The sequence below is a fragment of the Lagenorhynchus albirostris genome, chromosome 16 (assembly GCF_949774975.1).
Source record: "Lagenorhynchus albirostris chromosome 16, mLagAlb1.1, whole genome shotgun sequence".
Taxonomy (NCBI): domain Eukaryota; kingdom Metazoa; phylum Chordata; class Mammalia; order Artiodactyla; family Delphinidae; genus Lagenorhynchus; species Lagenorhynchus albirostris.
Window position 1 is genome coordinate 52,507,756 of NC_083110.1, and position 22,376 is coordinate 52,530,131.

The 22,376-nt window shown below is 46.1% G+C and overlaps 1 protein-coding gene across 9 annotated transcripts in view; it reads right to left on the bottom strand.

Annotated features, from left to right (window-relative positions):
- Positions 1-3,229: 3,229 nt before the first annotated feature.
- ALDH18A1 (aldehyde dehydrogenase 18 family member A1) overlaps positions 3,230-22,376 on the bottom strand; it is a 46,641-nt gene continuing 27,494 nt past the window's right edge. For 4 of the 9 annotated variants that reach the window (XR_009535938.1, XR_009535943.1, XR_009535941.1 and 1 more), the window contains 12 exons: positions 20,804-20,928; positions 19,663-19,807; positions 18,905-18,978; positions 17,613-17,706; positions 14,911-15,131; positions 12,233-12,370; positions 9,629-9,824; positions 9,404-9,525; positions 7,214-7,400; positions 6,116-6,211; positions 5,560-5,866; positions 3,689-4,868 (listed from right to left, as the gene is read on the bottom strand). Coding sequence is in view for 2 of the 9 variants with exons in the window: in XM_060125369.1 (XP_059981352.1) it covers positions 3,650-3,831; positions 6,116-6,211; positions 7,214-7,400; positions 9,404-9,525; positions 9,629-9,824; positions 12,233-12,370; positions 14,911-15,131; positions 17,613-17,706; positions 18,905-18,978; positions 19,663-19,807; positions 20,804-20,928 (1,580 nt within the window). In the remaining 7 variants the exon portion in view is untranslated. Of the gene's footprint in view, positions 4,869-5,559; positions 5,867-5,975; positions 6,212-7,213; positions 7,401-9,403; positions 9,526-9,628; positions 9,825-12,232; positions 12,371-14,910; positions 15,132-17,612; positions 17,707-18,904; positions 18,979-19,662; positions 19,808-20,803; positions 20,929-22,376 lie in introns of those variants that run through there. The other 5 variants (XM_060125369.1, XM_060125368.1, XR_009535939.1 and 2 more) reach the window with 4 other exon arrangements.

Consider the following 22,376-nt stretch of genomic DNA (forward strand, 5'->3'; position numbering starts at 1 on the left):
CATAAGCTGGATATTGTGCTGAGTGTCTTATATATAATTTCACAAAACCCACTTATGGATAAGTTTATCAAAGTTCTGAGATGTTAAGACACTTTCCCCAGCTCAGACAGCTAGCAGGTGGTGGAATCAAGATCCAAACTCTCATCTGCCTCTTATCCAAAACAAGCCTATGTTCTTACCTTCTGAGTAAATGGATCTCTGGAAGTTATTTCACTGCGCCAGCACTTCATCTCCAGGTGGACAGGCTGAGGATGCTGGCACATGGAGCGCATTCAGACTTGGACCGACCTCCTTAGGTCGGTGGGGCCTGACCGCCCTCTAGTGTTAGAAGAATCTTAGGGCCAGGTGGAATCCACAGCGAGTTGTTTTTTCCTGAGGTGGTAGTGAACCCGCGTCCCCTCCTGTCTGGAGATCTGTCTAGTCTGGTGTCTTCTTATTGGCCAAAGGGTTTCTCCTAGGAATAGGGGTAAAATAGGTGGTAGAGACTGGGAGTTAAGAAGAATAATTATCTGGGGATAGAGCAGTAATGCTCAGGTTAAGCTTTGAACCGTTGGCGGGGGTGGGGGGGGATAATGTCTCTTATTCCCAGCACATGGCACATAATAGGTACTGCCTGAATACTGAATGAAGTTTTACAACTCATCCTCACTAAAGGGGGAGGGGGAGTGCTGCCAAAAGAATGGTTTAAAGGTCTTCACTGATTTTTGCCAGAAGCACCAGCAGAAAAAACACTGTAACATTAACCCACCTTCCACTCCAACAGACTCCAAGGCATGTTTCGTGCACGGCTAGGCGAGAATGATGACGCTGCTCAGTTACTAGGAAATGAGTTGGGGTCAGCAAAGACATATGACCATTTTAGGCTGCCACCCTCCCACCAGTGTCCCGAATGGTCCACGGATCTCAGAGAAGTCCCACTTCCACCTCCATAACTCTGCCCAGGTAGTCCATGTCACCAGGTGGTCGGTGAGCACCTGTGCACTGCTCCTCGCTAGACAGTGGGGAATCCAAAGACAGGCTTACTAGGTGGCTTATCAGAGGGAGATGAACACCCCCCCGCCCCAAGTCACAGAGACTGAGCTGGGTTACTGCAAAATGGGAAGAGATGGTTTCATAAAATAAAGGATATAGAGCAGACAAATAACACCTACTATAATCCAGTCCTTGGCTGCCCAATTTTCCTCCCATATGAATAATTCTGTAAATGCCCCCATAATATATGAATATACTGAATCATTCAGACATTAATTTTATCACTATTATATTTACCTTTATAATTATTACCATCTTTATTTCTAAGTAACAGAAAATCTAAACCCAAGTAAACTTGGCTTGATGAATAAAAACATTTGTTGAGGGCTTTTTTTCCCCCTCGGTGGGGAGGTGGGAGTTTCAGGATTGGTTGGTTCACACCCGGTGCTGCCAGGAGTTGGTGGCCAAGAAAGGGAAGTAGCAGGGCAGGACCACAGAAGGGATTTCAAAATAAAAAGCCAGCTTCCTATAGTTAGGACAAGCCACATACTGGAAGACGGCCTGGGTGGGGGTCCCTGTGAAGCTACGGCTGCCTCCTGGCCTTCTTTTGGGAATCTCTCTGCTTTTGGTGGAAAAACGGAGACTGATGGCCCACACTCTCTGCAGAAATGGACTAAGGACTGAGGTGCCTGCATAAGGGAGAATGGACTTGTTGGATGACAGAGCTTTAGCTGCATTTTCTGCACTAAACTCACCCCATCCCACGCCCTAAGAAGGGTGGCTCAGGCAGAGGTTGTCTCCCAGCTGTCTTGGATGTACTACCTTCCTGTTTACCCACATGAACTTCAGCCCCAAGCTGGTATATTCACTGCTCCCCAGACCTGCATTTCATCCCCACCTCTGGCTTTTGCTTCCCCAGTCCCCTGCCTGAATGCTCTCGCCTCTCCTTACCCTACAACTTGTCTTTCTCAGGGCCCAGCTCCAGGTCTGCCTCCTCAGTGGAGTCTTCCCCAAGGGCTTGGCCTTCTTGGGTCACTTTCTATTTTCGATTCCAGGGGCGTTTGTTGTGTGGTTGGGAGCCGATTGTGGTATTTGCCATAGAGTTTCAGGCAGGACTTTGTTTATTGCCTTTTCAGGCAAGCTATGCCAGAACTCCCCACTCAGAGGGCGGGGTGGGCAGGGTAACGTGGCCGGCCATGTAAGGGTCTGGAAGAGAGGTGCAGCCTGGAGCCAGCCGGGAACATGTTCCCCACATGACACCGTAATTCTTGTGCTCATAAAACCTCCTCAGAGGATAAAAAGAAACATGTAAGTCAGTACTTATTTCTTTGGGAGGGCCCCCATGAGACAAGAAATCTTTCAACTGCAGACTGTCAGGCACCAAGGACCTGAAGAACAGGATGGAGGGAGGCAGGGAGGGCTTAGGGCCGTCACTGAAGCAGGCGATCCTGAGGCAACGTGACGGGCAGAACAATCCACGTGGATGCCGTGTGGACATGGCACAAGGACAGCACGCTCACGTCAGTCACACCCATGAACTTCAGACCATCACCGTGTTTTTAGTCCCTAAGCTCCTGGGGCCTCATATCATGTGTTCCTTTCCTCTCTCTCAGCCTGAGTTCCTCCCCGGGGATCTGCCTGTGCTGCTTCCACTGACACTGCTGAGGCAGATGGCCTCTGTCCCCAACCAACTTCCAGAGAAGAGACTGTGTAACAGTGGGGTGTGAGGGCCACAAGGGAGGGAAGAGGAAGAGGGTAACAACAAGTGACGGAGAAAGCTTAAATCATGCACACAGGCTTCTCATAAGAACTTTATTTCTCAAAAAGGAGGCAAGAATCCAAAGTATTAAAATAATCCTCTAATTTTTGTTTTGGAGGGAGAGGATAGGATGACAAAATAATTCATATAAAAATTTCAAGCACAATGGCTGTAGGTCCTTCATCCTGAAACTTGTGCCTCCTGTCTGCAGCTCCAGGTTCTAACCATGTCACAGGTAGTGCCAAGCTCCTGGATTCAGAGGCTTACAGCATCTGGAATGCTTGTTTATATTTACTCCACAAATAAATACAAAAGGTCAATCTTCCTAGTGCAGATGATTCAGTCTATTTTTGTGATTGTTTCTAATGAGAATGCTAAAAAGGGCTGCCTCTCTCTAAATTCCAAATCTTTCCTTTTTGAAGACGACTAAGAGAGTGAAAGAAAGGAAATGTGGAGACTTATCAGGTACGACTGGCTCTTATAACAACCACATACCAGGTACGACTGGCTCTTATAACAACCACATACCAAGGGAGACTCTACCTCATTGAGGTGATAAAAGGTAAAAAGCGACCATGATTTTTCCATTGCCTTTTATGTGGGGAAACCGCACCTTTCTGTTTCTACCACTGAAGGGAACTGCACTATGTGAAGCAAAGTCCCCCTCTAGCAATTAAGCAAAATCCCTATCCAGAGCAATTATTTTCTACCTTAAAAAGAAAGAAAAGGGTGAGCGGGAATGAGAGTTCTTAGTCCAGGCTGATGTTGCCACACGGCCCAGTAAATGCTGAGGGGCACTTTCCAACAGGCAGGCCCTTCCAGGAGGTGGGAGAAAAGACCTGGTTCACCCCGAGAGGCTTAAGGTGAGTTTAACTGTGAAGACCGCTTGGAACATGCCCGGCTCTCCTCTGAATGCTTTCAGTTGGTGCTTCTCTGAGGAACAGGGAGGTTCTCGTGAAGGTACTTTAAACTTCCATGCTCTGAGAAGTCCGAGACCACGTGGTCCTGGCCTCGCAGCAGCCACTTGGTAGTAAGCAGTCCCTCCAGTCCCACGGGTCCCCGGGCGTGGATTCGAGATGTACTGATCCCCACTTCAGCTCCTGTGGAAAAGCACGGATGAGGGTGTGGCTTTCCCAGCCTCTGCTTCCTGACCACCCGCCAGGCCTGCATCTCTTCCTTCTCCTCACTTGGCCCCCTCTCTCTGCCCTCTCCTGACCCATCCTCCCTGGGCTAGCCTGACTTCCACTGTCCCCATAAACATGTTCTCTGGTTGCTGTGAGTCACGGTCAGGCCCCTTCTTTAAGAAAAGAAGAAGGGGCCTGACCGTGGGCCTCTCCTTTGTATTTTATCCCCAATCCATTTTGACAATACTACAAGTGCTGTCTCCGATATCTGTCGTGTCTGGATTGCGTACCATCATCTGACATCTGGGTATTGTTTCTGGTGTACGACAGTGTAGAGAGGTTTCATCTCCCCGAGTATCCTTTAAACCCTAGATGGTAAGGGACATGTTCTAGGTATTCCCTAGAACGCCTAGCTCCTAGGTGCTCATGAGATGGCTGCTGACTACACCAAAGAGAGCTTTTCATTTTCCTCCCTCCTGCTCCAGCCTCAGATGTGAGGCACCGGGGCTCTTCCCAGGTCTGGCTTGGTGTTCTGCACCGTGTGCAGTTGAGGCAGGGCTCCTTTGCTCATCACAACTTCACTGAGCAGGCACTGGGCTGGGACCCGGGGATGAAGTGGTAAACAACTGATGTAATTCATGGAGCTTGTATTCTTGTGGGCAAGGCAGCCAAAGAACAGTTCAACAAATAATTCCATGTGGTGATGGGGTGCAGCAAAGGGTGCTGGGACAGAGACTGTGTGGCAGGGCGGCAGCACCCTGGATAGGGTGGTCAGTGGGAGCCTCCCCGAGCAGGTGCCTTTGGCTGAAACCTGAATGAGAAGGAGCCGGCCAGGGGACAGCAGTGGAGAGCCGCTGCAGGCAGAGAGGAGCAAGTGAGGACCCGAATGCAGAGGTGCCTGGGGCAGTGGTCGGCAAGGAGATGGTGACCACTGGCTTCAAATTCTGGGTTAATAGCGTAGAGATCACATGACTTTGGGCAGGTTACCTAACCATCTCTTGCTTCAGGTTTTTCTTTTGGAAAAGGAAGAAAATAATAGAATCCATAATGTAGATCTAAGTGAGATAATGCATGTGATGCACTTAGCACGGTGCCGGAAATATAGTAAATGCTCAATAAATACTATCTGTTACTGTTATTCATGCATTTCACAGGAACTTAACCCAACCAGAGTCTGAGCTTTTGCTCGGAGCGGCTGATGGAAAGACAATGGAGTGGTCTTTGCTCCTCCGCCATCTTGGACTTTCACTTGAAAGCTGGGCACCTCAGCCCTTACAAGTGTGCTATTTCTTCTTCAAGAACATGGAATACAAAGATCAGTGCAAGTGATGTGATAATCAAACCCCAACACAACAGAAACAGGGAACTAAAAATAAAGAGTCCCATGACTAAGAATAACAGCAAAATTCCCTTTAATAACCTTTAACAATTCAGTGAGAACTATTTCTCTAGGCAGTTCTCTATTCAAACGTTCAGAGGGATTAAAATGTTTTAAGTCGTTGAAATAATTCTCAGATGTGCCACAAATGCCTTATTGGAGCTTTGTAAAATGGTACCCCTGAAAACCAGCGACTGTCTGAGAACTCCTTATACTACTGGGGGATGGAGAATTTATTACTAATGATGGAAGTGGGGAGGGTGCCTTTGTGAAGCTTTTTATTTCAAAGTCTGCATTAGAAGTCAACCTTGCACCTCTGGACTTACCTGTTTGTTTCTGATGCTCATACTTCAGCCCAGCATAGGTACTAACACCTTCTTTTGTCCTGTCCTCAGGGTGGATTCCTAGCTCTGAGGCAACCTGGCTGCGTCCCTCTGAAGGAGTAAGTCTGCAGCGGCAGTGCTCCCACGGGACCTTGGCATGCACACCTGTCATAATCCATGCATGCAGACACACTGTGGTCTGCTGTACGTGGCAGAGTCCAGGCTCTGGACTCACGGAAGTCTGGGTCTGAACACCAGCTGCATGACTTTGGGCAAGTTACTTCATTTCTTTGAATCTCAGTATCCTCATCTATGAAAAAGGAAATACAAGTACCTACCTTCTTAGCATGTGAAATGCCTAGAACACAGGACTTCTACCAGTTCATGGTAGCTGTTATCATTCTCTCTCATAAACCCACCTTCCCTCGGTATGTCTGCATCATCTTGCTCATGCACGTGACTGTAAAGGCCAGGTGTCTCCTCCACCCTCACCATGCTCCTCGGGGCCACACAGTGATTCACAAGGGACTCCTTTCTCCCCGACCAGACTCTTTCTTACCCAGTCCGAAGCGGTAGCCATCAGAGAAGCGAGTGCTGGCGTTCCAGAACACACAGGCACTATCCACGTGCTGGAGGAAGAACTCTGCTGTCTTCTCTGCAGCATAAAGGGAAGAAATTGAGTTAGGATGGCCCAGGGAGAACATCCCTGCTTCCAGCCACTCAACAGGGCCTGACTGGGGCAGGGCCCAGGCCCCTGAGGTGCTTCCCCACGTATTAAACATGCAGACTTGTGAAAGCAAACCAGCTTCATCAGTCCTGTTGTTGAAGGAGTAGGTACCTGGGAAAGACTGGGTTGGAATCCAGATCTCCCTGCAGACATACCCTCAGTGCTGCAATGGCCTGTCTACACTATCTGTTTATAGGCTCTGAGTCAAATGCCAAAGTCTCAACTCAAACTCCACACCCACCAGCTGGGTGACTGTGGACAGGCTTCTGAACCTCTCTGTGCCTGAGTACAATGGAGACTGACAGTATTACCCAGCTCCCAGGCTTGCAGAGAGGATAAAATGAACCAACAGCATGGAGCACTCATCCCAGAGCCTAGCAGATGGCAAGTGCTCAAGTATTAACTGTTTTCACTGGTGGTGCTGTGATTCCCCAGTAAACTGACTGCAAGTTCCCTGAGGGGGCCATGCTGGCATCCTTTACCATAGGGCCTCCAGTGCCTGACACCCAGGCTCACCTGTGGAGGGAATGAGTGACTGTGGAGAGTTGGTTTTGCCCTAAACTAGTTGGTTCTGCGCTTAACCTCCTGAACCTTGATTTCCTCAGCTGTAAAATGGGTTTATTCCAGCAACCGGGAAAGACTGCTGCATGGATTAAATGGTAACGCCTCTGAGACAGAGTGAGCCACGTATAAAGTGGAGCGAATCACCTCTTCCCTGCCTCTTCCCTCGGGGCCACTGTGACAACACAGCGAGGTAACAGATGTAAAAGCACTCAGCAAACCAGCGAGTGCCGCCCACGCCAGGCATTGTTATCAGTCCACTGAGATTACGTTCTCCTGCAGGCTAAGAGGGGCTGAGAGGAGCAGGGTCAGCTTGGAGATCAAGGCAGAAAACGCAGACCCCGTGTGCTGCAGCCCCTGCACACTTACCATTCTCTGTGACGATGACGTCCGTGTGGGAGCTGCCATACTTGTGGATGTGGTCGATGGCCTCCTGCACACTGTCCACCACTTCAATGCACAGTTCCAGGTCCCCGTACTCAGTTCGGAGGGACTTCACTTCGGAGGGGCTGAAGGTCAGATAGGAGGCGAACTTGGGGCCTGCGTGAATCTTCACCTGGGACAGAGGAAGTCCGGGGCAACAACATAAACACAGCAGAAAGAGGCAAGCGCACGCTCCTCCCTCTGGGATCCAACAGCAAGATGAGCCTGAAGATGATGAGTCCAGGCCTCCTGGGGCCTGGAAACTAAACTAGTCCCTGCTTCCTTTTAGAGGCAGCCTTCCACCCTCCAGGATGCTCTGCTTTGGGAAATGCTGACGGCCACCTGTCAGCAATGGGCCCCCAGTAAAACTGGAGCAGGGATTTCAGCAGGAAGCCTCTGAATGTGAAGAATGTGCAAGGCATTTAATGGGCTACTGACATAAGCCCTTGACTGCTGGCATTTTACTAAAACGAACACGTGACGAGAAAAATCCCATTCTTAGCATGTGGGACTTAGGCATTGGACTCAGACGGAAAGAGGGAGATGCCACAAACACACTTCTACTCCCTCTGCCCTGGAGAAGTCCTAGGCGTGCTTTAGAGGAAAACAGTACTTGGTTGGAAACCACTTCAAACTGTGGTTAGTCGTTAGATTTCTGACTTTGTCAGTCTGGCCCCATTTCCAGGTTCAGCTCAGGTCCAGATTCTGGGGCTAACCCTGCTTCTGGCTAGAGGAATTTAAGGATGCTGAGGCTGGTCATTGGGGACTCCAGTCACAGTGTGATCCCACTCAGGCCTTGTTCTCCGAGACCTTCCCAGGGCAGCGTTCACGCCTTGATTCTTTAGGGCCAAGCTCTTGACTTGGCTCAAGTCACAACAAACCACATTTGTCATGTCCTCGTTGCTCCCAAGGTCTTGAATGGTTTCCTATCTGGGACCACACTTCCTCCAGGCCTGGGGTCCAACCATGTTCCCCAGGGGCTGGAACCCCACCCGTGTGCAAGTCGTCCTCTGGCGTACTTCCTGCACTACAAGGTGCTGAAGTACACATACTGGCTCATTCTGACTTGAGGGATTTCAAGGCAATGCTGAGGATGACTGAGGATGTTGTGGGTTTGTCTGAATCAGAACTGGGGGCTTCATTCCTGGATACAGGAGAGCTTTCCTCCTGTCCAGTCCAGGCCAGTGTGCTGCCTGGCATACGTTAGCACTCAAACAGGCCACCAGTGGAAGGTCAGGCCCCAAACATAAGTGATCACGTGATCTAACTCCCTTATAATTTGTGGGGTACATTTATTTTCATTTTCCAAACTGGGACCATGCCACATTTATAAGCTGACTGAAGTCTTCCTTTTCAGCAAAAGGATGGAAGGGAAGAGACACATGCTCAGGGTCAAAGCAACGAAGACCAGCAGTCACTTTCTCTACTGCTGTGCTAGTTTACATAATTCTGACATCAGATATTGAAGCTTAAAATGCATCCTGACAGAAAATTTAAGATTGTCCAGTTTCACCTGGAGAACATCTATCTTTCTTGCAATCAGGAATTTAGGATGGAGCATACATTTATACTCGAAACTTACTGGCACTGGTGGTTTATAATCTTAATGACATGGTAAGAAAATAATCCAGAGAGGACATTATACAAACTGCTCACTCCCAAATATCACTGTATTAATAAGCTGTATTAATATTGGTAATTGAAGACATCTGTGGAGGAGCAGCTATATATAAATCTTTGGTTTGAAAACATTTCTGCACAATCTTTTCAAATCAAATCCAAACAAGAATGTGTGTTCAGAAACATAAACGGTATGCCGCCTGAATAAGAGGTGGCAGGAAAGAGTCCATTCAGTGGGCTGCCATGTGACCTGCTTTATCTTTGAACCCTCTTAGCACTGAACACACACCACTTTGGAATGAAGCTATTTGTGTATAAGTTTCTTCCATCCACTAGACTGTCAGCGGCAAAGGCATGTCTTACTCACTGTGTACTCAGCACAGAACTTTGTATATGGCAGATGCTCAAAAATATTGCTTCTCACACTTCCTTAAATGGTATGGCAGCTGCTCCCAGTCTGATCCCACAGCTTCTAAATCTCGGGAGGGAAGACAGGAAGTGATGGACTTGTCCTACCTGTTCCACTCTCAGCATGTCAATGATCTGGTCAAATAATGGTGTTCTCAGCAGATCTCGGTGGATTAACAGAGTCTCTAAAGCATTACAGGCGGCTGGATATTCGCATTTAGAGTCTCTAACTGAAAGAGGAGGACAAAAAATGGTTTCTATTAACGTGATCCTGAGCCACCGAGGACACGACAAGTATTTTGCCCGCATAAAACGGGACACCACTGAGCTCACCTAGTCTGGTGACCTTGTCGACACTGGCCTCTGAGTCCACGTACATGTGGCAGATGCCTTCACTGTGCCCCATCACTGGAATGCCCTTAGCAGCTTTCTGGATGTTTCTGACCAGCTGAGAGGAGCCGCGTGGAATGATTAGATCTATCATTTTGTCTAGGCGGCAAAGATCTTCCACTTCTTCTCTGGTATTCACCTGAAAAGGCAGAGAATAAAAGGTAAAGATGACATCTTTGGAAGTAGCAGCATCCCTTTCACAGATAAATGTCTGTATCTCCTGAGAACTAAGTCTGATGCTCTGAAAACTTATTCCAAAAACAAGATTAAGGAACATCCCTGGTGGTCCAGTGGTAAAGAATCTGCCTTCCAATGCAGGGGATGTGGGTTTGATCCCTGGTCAGGGAACTAAGATCCCCCATGGCACGGGGCAACTAAGCCCGTGTGCCCCAACTGTTGAGCTCACGCACCTCAACAAGAGAGCCCGTGTGCCACAAACTACAGAGCTCAAGTGCCCTGGAGCCCACGTGCCACAACTACAGAGAGAAAATCTGCACGCCACAACTAGAGAGAAGCCCGCGTGCTGCAACTAGAGAGAAACCCGAGCAGACCGCGTGCCATAATGAAAAGATCCCGCATGTCTCAGCAAAGATCCCATGTGCCACAACTAAGACGCGACACAGCCAAAAAACAAAACAAAAGGAAAATAAATAAATATTAAAAACAAAAACAAGATTAAGTTCCTGATCATGGGAATTGAAAGCTGTCCAGCAAATGCTTATCAAACTCTACACATTAGGCCCTGTGCTCCGCATTACAAAACATGACAGGGTCCCTGCCCTCAAAGAACTCAGAGTCTGATAGGGAAGCCAGGACTACCCTATGACTACCCATAACACAGGACAGACACTTCTAAGATGCTAGAAGAGGTACAACGTGCTATCCCTGGAAGGTCGAGGAGGTACAGAGTATGCCAGGCTATGAAGATCACAAAAGGAAGTGGCTGCTCCGTTGGCTCTCTAATCACAGCCTAATGACATGTTGGTCTTGCTAGGGAGTCACGGTTCTCCACGACTCCTGCTGACAACCTCTACCCTGCGATGCTGGCTGGAGTGACTAAAGTGCTTGTGTTAGAACTCTGAGATTATGGGCATTTTTTCCTTCCTCTGGATTTTTAATTTTCCCCCATATGGACATGTTACTCACAAGAGAAGTACAAATATACACACATGTACAAGAAGGTTCATGGCAACTTTAATCTGCATTGCACCAAACCAGAAATAACCCAAATGTTCATCGACAGAAGAAAGGATAAGCTGTAGTACGTGCATATAAATGGAATACTACACAGCAATCAAAAAGGGAAAAGTACTGCTAGATGCAACAATGAGGATGAATCTCATGGACATGAGAAAGAAATACCTGAACAAAAGAAATACAGATAAAAGAGTGCATTTTGTATTATTTCACTAATATGAAGTTCAAGAATAGGCAAAAGAAATTGAATGTGAAGAAAGTAAAAAGATAGTGGTTTCCTGGTGGTGGGGTGGGGCCTACTGATGGGGAAGGGCACAAGGGAGACTTTGGGGTACTGGAAATAGTCTGTATCTTGATGCGGGGGGGGGTTATATGCGTGTATATAAGCGGACACAATTACAGAGCTGTTCACATGTGATTAGGGTACTTTATGTATGTTATACATCAATAAGAAGGAGGAGAGGAGGAAATCTGTCGAATTAAACTAGGGTATGGAGCAGCTGGGATTGGAGCCCCTACAGCCTGTGCTCTTTCTACCCACTATGTTGCTGTAAGAATAACCCAGCTTCTTGTCAGAGAGCATGTAACGAGGCAGGTTTGTAGACATCCTCCTAGCAGCCAACGGAATCCTGGAATGTTGGAGTGAGTGGGCCTCAAGGGAAAAAGAGAAGGATCTGGAGTCAACCTAGGTCAAAATATAAATTCTGGGTGATTCTGGCTAAGTTATTTTACCAATGAGCCTATTTTTCTTCCATCTATAAAATGGACCTAATAATTTTTCTCACAAGGTTGTTGTGAGGATTAAATGAGATAATGGAATGAAAGTGCCTTGCCCACAGTAGGTACTCAATAAAACTACCTAGTACTTCAAAACCTCCACTGGACGGTTGAGGAGAGTGACACAATGGTTAAAATAATGACCATAATAATAATAGTGTTAACAGCATGACCTCATACTTACAAGCTGCATGACGGTTTCCGACAAACCTTCATAAAATGTATCTGTCTGACTTGGCCTAAATCACTACCAGTGAGCAGAACCCAGGCCTCACTCATAGTCTGGGTCTGGTATTCCTGCTGCCTGTGACCTTAAGAATGAAGGGCTAACAGGCATTCTTGTAAATCAGCGGTACCAGGACACAGCTGTATGAGACAGCTGAGCCACTCAAGACCCTTCTGGGTCAAGGCAGCCCTGCCATTGTCTAATGTCACCGGCACACTGGACCTGATGCTCCTCCAATCAAACCTGTCTGCACTGGCTTGGCCTTATGTGGCCTAAGCTTTGCTTCAAACACCCAAAGACCTGACCTGGCCCTCTGGGCCTGACCTGGCTCATTCCCAGGGACCTACCAGCTGTACGGCCTCCTTGATTCCATGGATTGAGAGGGCCTCCTGGGTCAGGAGGTGAAGAATCCGGTTGCTGTGTGAGGCCTCCTTCCCTCCTTTGAGTAACAAGCCATTACCACTTGCGATAGCCAAGGCTGCCACCTGCAGATCAAAGAGGAGAGCAATGAACCAAAGGGAAAAAGCAGTAAAAGTAAGGGTAACATTAGTGCTCGCTGAGCACATTTCCTGTGCCAACCACTGTTAATCACTTTGTAAGGCCTACCATGTTTCATCTTCACAACATTCCAGTGAATTAAGTACCTGTTTTATCCTCTGCTTTACACATAAGGACACTGAAGCACAGAGAAGTTGGTGACTCCCCAAGGTCACACAGCTTATAAGCGGCAGAGCTGGGGGCCTTGACTCCAGAGCCAAAGCCCCGGATCGTAGGAACTCTACTGTACAGCTTCCTTAGCACCATTACGCTGTAACCTGAGTTAAGTGCCCAGGGTCACATGAGCACTCCCGTCGCTGGCCACGGTGGAGGACAGGTGCTCAGCAGCCTCTTGACTCAGGTGTTGTTCCACCTGACGCAGGCTGGGCGGCATCTCTGGCCACATCGTACCCTGGCCCTGTCATTGTTCCGAGAGCTCTAATAGCTGGTGCTGAGACCCTGGAGAGGACTAGAGCCGCCAGCCCCTGGACAGCTGCGGCAGAGACTGCTGGGAGGAAGAAGCAGGCCATCCAGGAGGGGGGTTAGTTACCCTCTTAGAGCCAAGGCTAATGACACTCACCTGACCATCCAAGGCCTGAAGCTGAACTTCCTGAATGCTCTCAGGATGAATGAAAATCTTCCCGTTTTTGTAATGTATCAAAAGAAACTTAAAAAAACTTGCTTGAACACGTTAATCTCCACATGAATGGTTCTTAACCCCTTTTTGTTTTTGCTGCTCATGATCCCCTTACGAAAATTATGTAAACTTTTCCCAGATAAATGCACAAACACACAGCATTCTACATATAACTTTTAGGATTCATGGATTCTGTGATGCCATGTGAGGAACCTCAGCTGTAACTGGCTGAAGGGGAAACCTTTCCCTCATGAAGTATTCGCTAGTACGGATAAAAGGTAGCAGAGAAAACTTAATGAACACGGCCAACAGAGAGACTTAGGACCCACTTCTACCAGCTGATGGGAGTTCTGCAGTTATCTCTGGGGGTTCTCTGTGAGACAGATATACAGCCAGAAAGGGGCTGAGGACAGACCCCAATGGTATGAGAGTCCCTTGGTGGACCAGCTGGTTTTAGGTCATGTCAGGGAATAGCCTCCACAGAGCATGTGGGACTCCCATGGTCACCTATGCCCTAGCATAAAAAGGTACTGGTTCTTATTTATTTATTTATAAAATTATTTTTTAAAAATAAATTTATTTATTTATTTATTTATTTTTGGCTGTGCTGGGTCTTCGTTGCTGCCCGTTGGCTTTCTCTAGCTGCAGCAAGCGGGGGCTACTCTTCATGCGGTGTGCAGGTTTCTCATTGCAGTGGCTTCTCTTGTTGCGGAGCCTGAGCTCTAGGCACGTGGGCTTCAGGAGTTGTGGCACACGGGCTCAGTAGTTGTGGCTTGCGGGCTCTAGAGCGCAGGCTCAGTAGTTGTGGTGCACGGGCTTACTTGCTCTGCGGCATGTGGGATCTTCCCAGACCAGGGATTCAACCCGTGTCCCCTGCATTGGCAGGCGGATTCTTAACCACTGCGTCACCAGGGAAGTCCCTTTTGTTTGTTTTTAAATAGAATCTCTCTGTGACACTTTGGGGCTAGTGCAAAGAAAAGGCTGGTATCATCCTACTGGACAGTCCAGTGGGGAAGTGGTTCCAGATTTCTGGGCGAGAATTTAGGACAATGAGCCAGACCACCCTCTAATACCACCTTATACTTCAGAGCATGGCCACTTGGCAAAACCTCTGCCACATGGTTTTGCCTCAATTAGCCTGTGATTTGTCAGATTTCTTAAAGGGGGTCACACGCTAGTTTCCATTAACTACTGAAAGTTCTTCTTCCTAAGAGATGTACCTACAGGAAGCTATCTGTGACACTGATAATAAATGGGTCTTTTTCACATGGGCACAACCAGCTACTAGGTGAATGAGCCTGCAGTAGGTTAGCAGGGACTCTGTGGTCAGGGAACAAAGTGCTCCAGTGAGCTAAGTTTTTGTTTTTGGCCGCACTGCACGGCATGTGGGATCTTAGTTCCCTGACCAGGGACTGAACCCGCACACTCTGCAGTGGAAGCACAGAGTCTTAACCACTGGACCACCAGGGAAGTCCTAAGTTTTTTGGAAATGTACTCCCATCTCATGGCATGGGAGATTCATCTGGGCTGGAGGCCCAGCTCCATCCTTACAAATGTCACAGGAAAATTAACTTCTATAAGCTTCAGTTTCTTCAACTGTAAAATGGACATATGAATTACCTTTTTTAGAATTACCAGAAAAATCAAAAACATAAATTGCCTTAAGCGCAACCTGAGAATAAAGTCTCAAAAATTACCTCTGAGGAGAGGAAGGAAGGAAGGAAGGGAGGAAGGGAGGGAGGGAGGGAGGAAAGGAAAGAAAAGAAAGATATCTTCGGGAGATTTATCTGTGTCCTGAAAAGAAGCTCTTCCTCCAATTCCCTACCCTAATGGCAGGCATTAGTCACATACCTGGGGTAGACAGTCAGGGCGAGATTCAAAGATGACCAGTAGAACTCCAATTGGGACAGTCACTTGTTCGAGCTCCAAGTCTTTGGCAATTCGGGTCCGGCGCAAAACCCGCCCCACGCTGTCCTGTGAGGAGGCTGCGATCTGCCGCAGACCGATAGCCAGGCTGTTCAATTTAGACGTGGAAAGGCTCAAACGTTTCAGCAGAGGGGCTGCGAGTCTCCCTGAAGAGGTGTGAAGAGCACATGATGAAGCAGTAGACCTGGGAGGGCTATGGCTGTTTTACTGAACACATGGCACTGTGTTAGGAACAGACATGGAACTCAGGGGGTCTCAGGGAGACAAGGACATATCATTTACACAGCTTTTCTGGGAGGGGCAGTTGGGCAGTATACATCATCATGTAAAGGTGTGGACACACCCACACCCTTGGTGTCAGCAATTTTGGTTCCAGAAATTTGTCATTTGTATCAGCAAACCTGCATGTAGTGAGGATACTTATCACAGCATTTTTATTATAGTGGGAAACTGGATTCTACCTATAGATTCAGCCAATGGGGTACAATGCAGTTACTATAAATAAATGTCTATATTTACTGATATGGAAAGCTGTCCAGGATGTAGTTTGTGAAAAAGGCAAACTATAAAACAGCATGTATGACATCACCCTAGTTATCACACATTGCATATACATGTGCAGAGAGATGTCGGAAAGCATCAAGAACAGTGATGATCTCTGCCTATCTTTCTGCGTTATTTAAATTTTTTATAATGAGTGAATTATTTTTATAAGCAGAAGTAATAAAGATGTTTTCTTTTGAAATAAAAACTTAAATAGAATTATGGTAAGTTCATATACAGAATTTTCTTTAAATTTTCATATAAAAGCATGCACAGTGTGATCATCTCTCTCTCCACACACACAAACACACACATACTCAGGAAAACCATTTGAAATCACGTATCATAAATCATTACTATGGTTAATGTTGAATGATATTATGAAAAATTTCCCCTTCTTTTTTATAGTCACAACCACCAAGACAAAATTATAAAAAGACTTCTACTTTGGAGGGGAGGAGCCAACCTTATATTAAGAAAGAAATGAAACCATAATTTTATCAACCAATTACATCAATTTAATTAATTTTCTTCACTTCTCCCCATGTGCTAAAAATCGTTTTAATTGTAGTGCATATTAAATATTATACTCTAGTTTTTCACCTCAATGCACGTACATTTTCCATGTTGCCAAAATTATTTTAATTACTACTAAATATTCCATTGAGTTGATACAGTTCAATGTACATGACTGTACCTATGTTATCAGACACTCAGGTTGTTTCCAGTTTTCAACGGTATAAATAATCCTGCTCTAAGAAACTTTATATACAGAGCTATTTTTTCCTCTTGCAATCTTTTCTTAGGGATAAATTTCCTGAAATGGGCTCACGGACTCAAAGGTGATTACCATGCTTGTGTATACCTGAGACTTTGTTCTTAAGCCATGTGTGTCCTTGCGGATTTCCAGAGAGAGATAACTGGGATCAGAAGTCAGAGTTCTACCAACAACTAGGTGTGTGACCTTGAGCAGCAGCTTTAACCCTGTGGGTCTTAATTCTTTTAACTTAAAGAATTGGATAAGATGTCAATAATAGTAATAAAGATTTCTTCCGTTTATTTAAATTTTTTATGGCTTTCCAATACTGCAAAAATTCAAAAGACCAGATGTAAAGTCTAAAGCAAGTTCCAAAGTAATGGCTCAAAAACGTTTTAAGGAATGAAAATAATGTTGATGAGCCCTGCAAGGTTTCTTTAAAGGGAACACCAGTAATTTGGATGTTCAACTTGAGGCACATTTATTCACAAGAAAAGGAAATTTAAAACCCCGTAAAATCAACCCCCATTATTTTAGGGTGGAAAAGACAGAGAATTAAGAAAAGGAGAGAAAGATGAGGGCCTCCCTGACTCCACATATTTAGCTGTCTTCAGTGAGAGGTCAGCCGTCTCACTTATGCTACCATTAGCACCTCAAGGGCATTTCTGGATGGCAGACTACATACTGGTTAAGGAACTAGGATATAAGCTATCTTTCAACACAGGCTGCACAAACTATTTCCACAACTATTTTATATGCACTGTCCATCTGGGTTTCGTTCCCAGATCTGCTACTGGCTGTATGGTTTTAGGCATGTAACAACTTCTCTCCGCTTTAGTTTTCTCCTCTGTAAAACAGGGATAATAAATAGTAGGTACCTTATAGGTACCATGTTCTGAAGAGAAAATCAGATCCTGCCTGTTAATCCCTTAGCATAATGCCCAGAAACACAGAAAGGCCTCAGTAAATGTTAGCTGCTATTAGCTTAATGTCTAAAATAGTGAGGTCCTCAATCTTTTTCGTCTTGAAATTGCCACAGTAGCCATGGCTTGTGACTGTGGGGAATGGAAGGAAAAAGCCCCTCAGTGGGTGGGGGGTGGGTAGGTGTTATATGGAATATCTGAGAAAAGGGGTGGAGGTAGTACGTGTACTCTGAAAACTCCCAATGAATACCAGCCACCAACCCTCAATAAAAATGATGTACACAGTATGTAATTTCTTCCATAACCATCTTGACTTTAGGCAGACTATGATATAAGAATTATTAGTAAAACAAAGAATAAAACCCCAAATAAATCTCTCTATAACTAAGTTGCCTGGTCTTTACCTTCTGCCTCCTCCAAGTCTTTTTTGTTGGCTAACAGGATCTCATCTCGCTGGTCCGTCAACAGATCAGCCAGATGATGGATAATCTCTGCTCTCTAGGAAAAAAGGTAAAACATTAAAACAAATAAGCAAACATGTTGCCCCATAAAAAACACACACCACACTTTTAAACCTACTCTTCTGAGTGTGCCCGGCCTTGCTCCTAAATCCCAATCATCAACGACTGAAACCTCCTTACTTCACTCATTCGTTTCCCACCACTGCTCCCCTCATTTTTCCTTCCTCTCTCACTACTAACCTCCCCATTTCTTCTCACTTTTCTTCCTCTTTTACCACTCTTGATCATGATGATTAGCAAATCACAGCCTTGTGGTGGGGGAGAGGGTATGATGAATTATTCAGTTTGTCCATGAGACAGGCGCCAGCACTTTGAATCAGCATGACATACACATCTCACCTATTTAATAGCACCAGCTGTAAAGCTGATTTCCCAGGTAAGTTTTTGCATCTAGTTCTTCTTTTTCGACAATTATTTATTAAATGAATTCAGTCAAAGGGGAAAAACCCAGTCCTGGATGCTGGAGGAGACCCCAATCCTTACCCACCTAGATAAGGAAACATGGCAAATCAGAGTAGTGATTACTAAAGGAGTAAAAGAATTGATTTAATAGAGAGAGAAGCTAGGGTTCTCCTGGGCTTTCCTTTTCCTACTTGTAGTTATTTTAAATTTTCTTCTCCCTTCTCAGGCCAAAGTACTCCCCAGAAGAAACGTATATACATCACTTTCAAATCCAGCCCTAACACCGCAACCCTTGGGAAGCCAGCAGCCTGCTTCCACCCGACCTTCTCACACTTCATCGTGTCTGCTACTTCAACTGACTGAGTCACTGTGGACAGGGCAGGGCTATGACATGGAGCAGGCTCTGAACTTCCATCTTCTAGGTAATCTTGGTGATTTGGATGAGGTGGGAAAAGTTACTTTCCTATATTTCCCTACCCACTATGTGGCAGGATTTGGGAGCCTCTCTGGTCTCATGATTTTCATGATACTTTTGATCAAAACATCATAGTGATGCAAAGCTACCTTAGGCTTCAAGCCTATAAAAGACAGAAGGGAAAATGAAATTTAGAAAAAGAAAAAAGGCAGAACAAATCTGAATCAGAGTTGTAACTCAGATCCAACTCTACGGGACTCGAGGAATAAAGGGGGAAACAGCAGGCTTGACTGTGCACTAAACCTCACAGTTATGACTCACTCTGAAAACTAACAAAACTATCAGCTAGGGTTATTACCTGCTCAGGTTCCAAAGTGGCCAACATCCTTCCTCCTGATCGAGCCATTTCTCCCTGCTGCTCCACGGTAGGGCCTGCAAGAACATTTGCAAACATCAGCTCACGGTCAGCTCACTGCCCCCTCACTATCCCAGATGTGCACGGGCTCCTTGCAGGCACACAGCACACGCTCAGGGTCTTGGCGTGCTTTTTTCACATCCAGAGATCACTCTGACCAATAAACTGGCAGAAGAGCATACCAGATTAACTCAGGCAGAAACACAAGAACCTGTCTGCATTTTTGGGGCAGACAATATGATTTATGTCTTCTAGAGTTCTTCTCAATTCCACTTTGGCTTCCATTTTCTAATGTGTTTGCATTTCTGAATGCAGATTATATGGCAGTGCTATCTTTGGGAACACCTGAGAGAGCCCATACTATTTCTTATGCATCTTTGCATCTCCAGTGTTCATTAGTATCTGGCATCCAGCATGGGCCTAGCAAATGTTTCCTGAGAAAATGGATGCTTACACTCTTTCACTTAGTGATTTTAGTGAGAACAGGAGGCCTAGTTAGGCAGGTTAGATAAGTTTTGCAAAACCAAAGTAGAATCCAATTTTGCAAGCAGTGTTCGAAACTATACCATATTTCATAATGTTAGCACATGAATTTTGTAAGCTCTCCTCCCAGAGGGAGAGCTCAGTCTTCAGCCCCATCTAGGCCATGGAGTTACTAGCAATCATCCAGAGACCATGGGACTCTATGAAGAACTACTTACCTGCAGGCTTTACTTCGGAAAAGAAGGTGCCAACTTTCTTTCCCTCCACAATGTCTGTGATGACATGCCCAGACACCTTCGGGTGGGTCCCATTGGCAATGACCACAGAAGTACCACCTTGCAAAGCCCAGAGGGCTGCTTTCACCTAACGGGAGAAGTTAGATCCATGGATGAGATTCAGACCTTTGTAGGGTCTAGGCCCCTGCACTTTAAACATGCAAAAACATAGCAAATACAACATGATACTGAGCAATTTAATTATCTGTAGGAAGGTTCTGCACAGCTCAGAAGCTCTCAAGACACGCTCAGCCCATGCACTCTTCCCAACCCAACCCTGGCATGTGTTGTCTAAAGATAAACCAATCCGCCCCTTGTGCTCAGCGCGTTCTCTAAGCCTCTCTAGCACTGGGACGCATAACTTCTACATTTGACTTATTGTGCCAGCTTCAGCGTCCAGCTTGCTGCTTGCCTGGAATCTGATCATGAGCACTCTTGGGCTTTTGTACCTGGGGTTCTTGTCCTCCTCTGCCATTGCTACGTATGATTCTGTACCTAAAGGGTATAACTTCTTAGAACAATTAATGGGAGAGAAGAACTTTTTAAAGGTTTCATCAAGAAATATTTGAGCTCTGGGGCTTCCCTGGGGGCACAGTGGTTGAGAGTCCACCTGCCGATGCAGGGGACGCGGGTTCGTGCCCTGGTCCGGGAAGATCCCACATGCCGCGGAGCGGCTGGGCCCGTGAGCCATGGCCGCTGAGCCTGCGCGTCCGGAGCCTGTGCTCCGCAACGGGAGAGGCCACAACAGTGAGAGGCCCGCGTACAGCAAAAAAACAAAAAAAAGAAAGAAAGAAAGAAAGAAATATTTGAGCTCTAATATTAACACTTAGAGGATTTATGAATTATGAAAAAATATAGACCCTGCCCTTGAGGAGGTTATAATATGAACACACGCTTAATATATTAATAAAAATACATAGAAAGACATCACTAAATATAGGTACACAACATGCATTAAACCTGTATTTAGATATGTGTATCTTTAAGTGTGTATGTGCATCAGCCCTCAACTACAAAAGTAAGAAGGATAAAATACAGTTTGGTTTGTAAATTGTTACGGGCAATAAAGGCACCAGATTCTTACCTTGGCTTCCATGCCACCCATTCCCACTCTGGACTTGGTTCCGAATGTCACAGACTGCTGATCACCAGGATAAAATATATCAATGAGCTTTGCATCATCTGACCCTGGGGGGTTGTCAAAGAGGCCTAAAAAGTGGACAAGAGTCGGTAATGCTGTTTAACAGAAGTGAGCATCCCCCAAGACAGACCTCCACAGGGACCTGCCAACTATAACTACTCTGTACTCTACTCATCCAGATAAATTCTGCTATTCCACCAGCTCGAACAAGAAAAGAGGTCAAGGGATTCGTGGAGTCTACTCACACTGAAAACCAGCTCCAGGAGGACGCACCTTACATACTTTTATAACTTTGCCTCATAAATGAATGTTTGCCAGCAACAGAGCGCGGCCATATCCCTGGCACAGAATTTACTGGCCCTGCCCACAGTCTACAGGGAAGCTATCCTCACCTTTGCCATTTCTACTATGATGCTGAACCTTAAGGATGCAACTGAAAAAGATGAGTGGCTTTTGCACAAACAGTGCAGCAGCTGTATACTGTTTAATGTGACTCTTTCCAAGGGCATGACATATGAAACAGGTTCTCATTAACTCTCACAGTACCCTTTGAAACAGTCACATTATACGCCCCACATTATGGGTAAGCCTTTCTGAAGGTTAGGCTGAGTCAGCAGAAGAGCGCATGACTCTTGGCTTTCAGTCTGGATTTGTCACCACAAAGCCTGTGTCCTCTTTATAACTGAGTAGCGTGACATAAAATAAGAGGTACACAAAATGTTACATGCATACCATCCGAGATTAAAAATCCTCACAATTTCACTTCAAAAAAGAATGTGTCTGAGCCTTAGAAGGGGAAAAGAGGGCCTGAGAAAATGGAGTCATGTCAAGGTCTAAGGGCGACACAGACAGGGAGGAACTGCTAGTGGTCAGGAACTGGCTGAAGGACATTATAGGCAGTGATGTTTTTGGTTTTTAAGTTACTGCTTTTCCTGTGCTAAAATATACCCCTGTGCTTCACTGTTCCAAATCTTTTTTTAAAAAAATTAATTAATTAATTAATTTATTTATTTATTTTTGGCTGTGTTGGGTCTTCGTCGCTGTGCACGAGGTTTCTCTAGTTGCGGACAGTGGGGGCTACTCTTTGTTGCAGTGCATGGGCTTCTCATTGTCGTGGCTTCTCTTGTTGCGGAGTACGGGCTCTAGGTGCGCAGGTTTCAGTAGTTGTGGCACGTGGGCTCAGTAGTTGTGACTTGCGGGCTCTAGAGCTCAGGCTCAGTAGTTGTGGCACACGGGCTTAGCTGCTCTGTGGCATGTGGGGTGTTCCCGGGCCAGGGCTCGAACCCATGTCCCCTGCATTGGCAGGCGGATTCTTAACCACTGCGCCACCAGGGAAGCCCTATTCCAAATCTTTAACACAACCGTGCCATGTGCACCCTCTCTAGGAGAGTAAGTGAATCGGAGCAGTGAGGACATCAGTGTCCAGTGCACAACAAAGTAGTGCAAACCATGAGCAGCAATTACAGGGAGAGAGAAATAACCTCTCACAACCCCTATCCGCCTCAACCCAGCACCC